The sequence below is a fragment of the Aplysia californica genome, unplaced genomic scaffold (genome assembly GCF_000002075.1).
Source record: "Aplysia californica isolate F4 #8 unplaced genomic scaffold, AplCal3.0 scaffold00249, whole genome shotgun sequence".
Taxonomy (NCBI): Eukaryota; Metazoa; Mollusca; class Gastropoda; order Aplysiida; family Aplysiidae; genus Aplysia; species Aplysia californica.
This window is the reverse complement of record NW_004797519.1, coordinates 767,517-770,016: the sequence shown is the minus strand read 5'-3', so window position 1 is coordinate 770,016 and position 2,500 is coordinate 767,517. Positions and strand designations below refer to the sequence as shown.

Sequence of the window (2,500 nt, the reverse complement as noted above, 5' to 3'; positions counted from 1 at the left end):
CAGCGAATCAGTTTGTCTTGTTGTGACACACAAAAAGCTTTACAGTCTCATCTGCAGCAGCATTTGGTCTCCATGTGAGCAGCAATTAAAGGTCAATTAGTACGAAAAATGAAATCTTGGAATGAACTCCTTTAAGTGTTAAGTCTGAAACAAGACAGCCGTGGTCATGGTTTGCCGCTTATTTTGCTGCTCAGATGCTCTAAAAAAACACCCCTGCTATATCATCTTGGTCTTTTCCCATCCCCCATCTGTCCAAGTCCTTTCATTTATTCTTGTTCTACCTCTGTCTCTCTAAAGAATGCATCATATAAATTAATCACAAATAAGCACAGACCAACGAGTGCATCATATAAATTAATCACAAATAAGCACAGACCAACGAGTTCATCATATAAATTAATCACAAATAAGCACAGACCAAGGAGTTCATCATATAAATTAATCACAAATAAGCACAGACCAACGACAAAACTGTTCACTGTTACTGATAAACGGGCAGTCCCACCCAGGACAAACTGTTTTATTTAAGTAAGCATATTTACAGCATCTGTGACATAATCAGATCATACAAGTGCCGAAGAGGTTTTACAAGAGACTAAAACACAAAAAAAGGAAAAAAGATACGGACTAGAGATGTTTGATTCAAAAAGAAGGAGCAAACCATGTCAGAGCAGCTGCAAACCACTCATCATGACAAAAATGCTGAGAGAACAAACAGTTGAAAGCGTGGAACACAAGACAAAAGAAAAATGCCACACAAAAACATTGACTTGTCTGCCCTACTACGAAGGTGATAAGCACAGGACCAGAAAAAGAGTGACAAACCTTTAGCCGTGGAGAAGTATCCAACGTTCTTGCTGCTCTCTGCTGTGGTGGGCTTCCCTGTGTAGGCTGGGGTAGCTGTGGCTGTGACTGTGGCTGCGGTTGTTGTTGTTGTCGCTGCTGCTGCTGCTGTTGTTGTTGCTGCTGCTTCTGCTGCTGCTGAAGCATCACCTCAGGAACCAGCTGCTGGCTCTGCTGCTGTTGCTGCAGCTGAGACATTACAGGTGGATGAGGGCTCCAGTCGGTGGTCTGTCTCTCGGAAGGTTCTGGATGTCCAGAGGCAGGAGACATTTCCACAGCAGGCCTGGCAGAATGGAGAGATATAGGAACATACAGAGACAGAGAAGATAAATAAACGAACAAATATTCACAAGGGACAAATTCATGGAACATATGTTGACAGAGGATTGAGAGATTTATGAGGAGTCCACGGGAAAAACGGGCATAGTCACAAACTGGAAATTGTGAAGGTGCCAATTTTAAAAGCTTGTGGACTCATAACTTACATATTTGTTCGATTGGTGGTTTATTATGTTTGCTGAATGGGAAATCTAACAACAGTAATCAACCAACAGTTGAACAGAAATAGTTTTGAGTCAAGATCACGATTTTCAGTTTGTCTACAACAAATGACCACAACATGGTATGTTTTTTCTACAACAACTGACCACAATGTGTCTTGCCTGCCAGCAGAGTTAAAGAGCAGAGAGAGCTGGCTGTCAATGATGCTGTCCCCGTCTGTCTCCGTGTCCTTGCTGGAGTCCAGGGCCGCCTCTGAGCCAAACTGGGCATGTAGGTCGGGCCGGTAGGAGCCTTGAGGAGATAATAATATTAATAACAATAATAATAATAATCATAATAGATAGCATTTGTATAGCACAAATTCCTGCTGCACAGCGAGCTCTGTGCGTTTTATAATCTGGGATGAAAACTGATCAGTCCAAAATTTACTGAATTTTTCGCGGGCTTTACAGATTTGGAAAAATACACTTATTCACTTGTAGATTAGTACACTTAGTAGGATGACTTATCATTGAACGGACACTTTTATGGAAAATGACGGTGCTAATCAAAATTAAGGATTTCCGTAAATTTACGGAAAATTTCCATCTCTGTATATTATAACCCCAGCAGATCTGATAGCATTCTGAAACAATCTCAGCTTAATAAAGCATTAACATACTGACAGGAGTGGGAGAAGAAGATATGAGACAAAAAAAACAAAACAACAAGACCCATCCAAGGTGTGCGAAATGAAGAGACCATGGAGCGCATTTCAAACATGCCACTCAGAACTTGCAAAGGTCAGATATTAAACATTTCTGCTTCAAACTGTACTGCAATGACCCCCCCCCCCCCCCCTCCCTCCATTGCACCCTACCCCCACCCTTACTGCCTGCCTTCCCCCCTCCAGTGAAGCAAGGGAGAGAAGAGATGAGACTTTTCACACACACACACACACACACACACTCACACACACACACACACCAACACACATGAAGAGACTCACCCAAGGTGTAGGAGATAAGAGAGGCCATAGAGCGCGTCTCGGACATGCTGTCCAGCACTTCCTGGGACTGCACGCCGGGCGGAAGAAGGCGGCTACGCACATCCTGTAGGGCAGACGGGGGGCCCTGGCCACTTCTGGAGGGGTTGAAACAAGAATTACAGGCTTGTA

General features: G+C 43.4%; 1 protein-coding gene across 1 annotated transcript in view; it reads right to left on the bottom strand.

Moving 5' to 3' along the window:
* The window catches only part of LOC101862044 (tyrosine-protein phosphatase non-receptor type 13), a gene marked incomplete at its 3' end in the record, with an annotated part of 44,141 nt that overhangs the window by 26,917 nt on the left and 14,724 nt on the right, over window positions 1–2,500 (bottom strand). Inside the window, 3 exon segments of the mRNA XM_035970301.1 lie at window positions 826–1,126; window positions 1,491–1,635; window positions 2,333–2,466. Coding sequence (XP_035826194.1) covers window positions 826–1,126; window positions 1,491–1,635; window positions 2,333–2,466 — 580 coding nt within the window.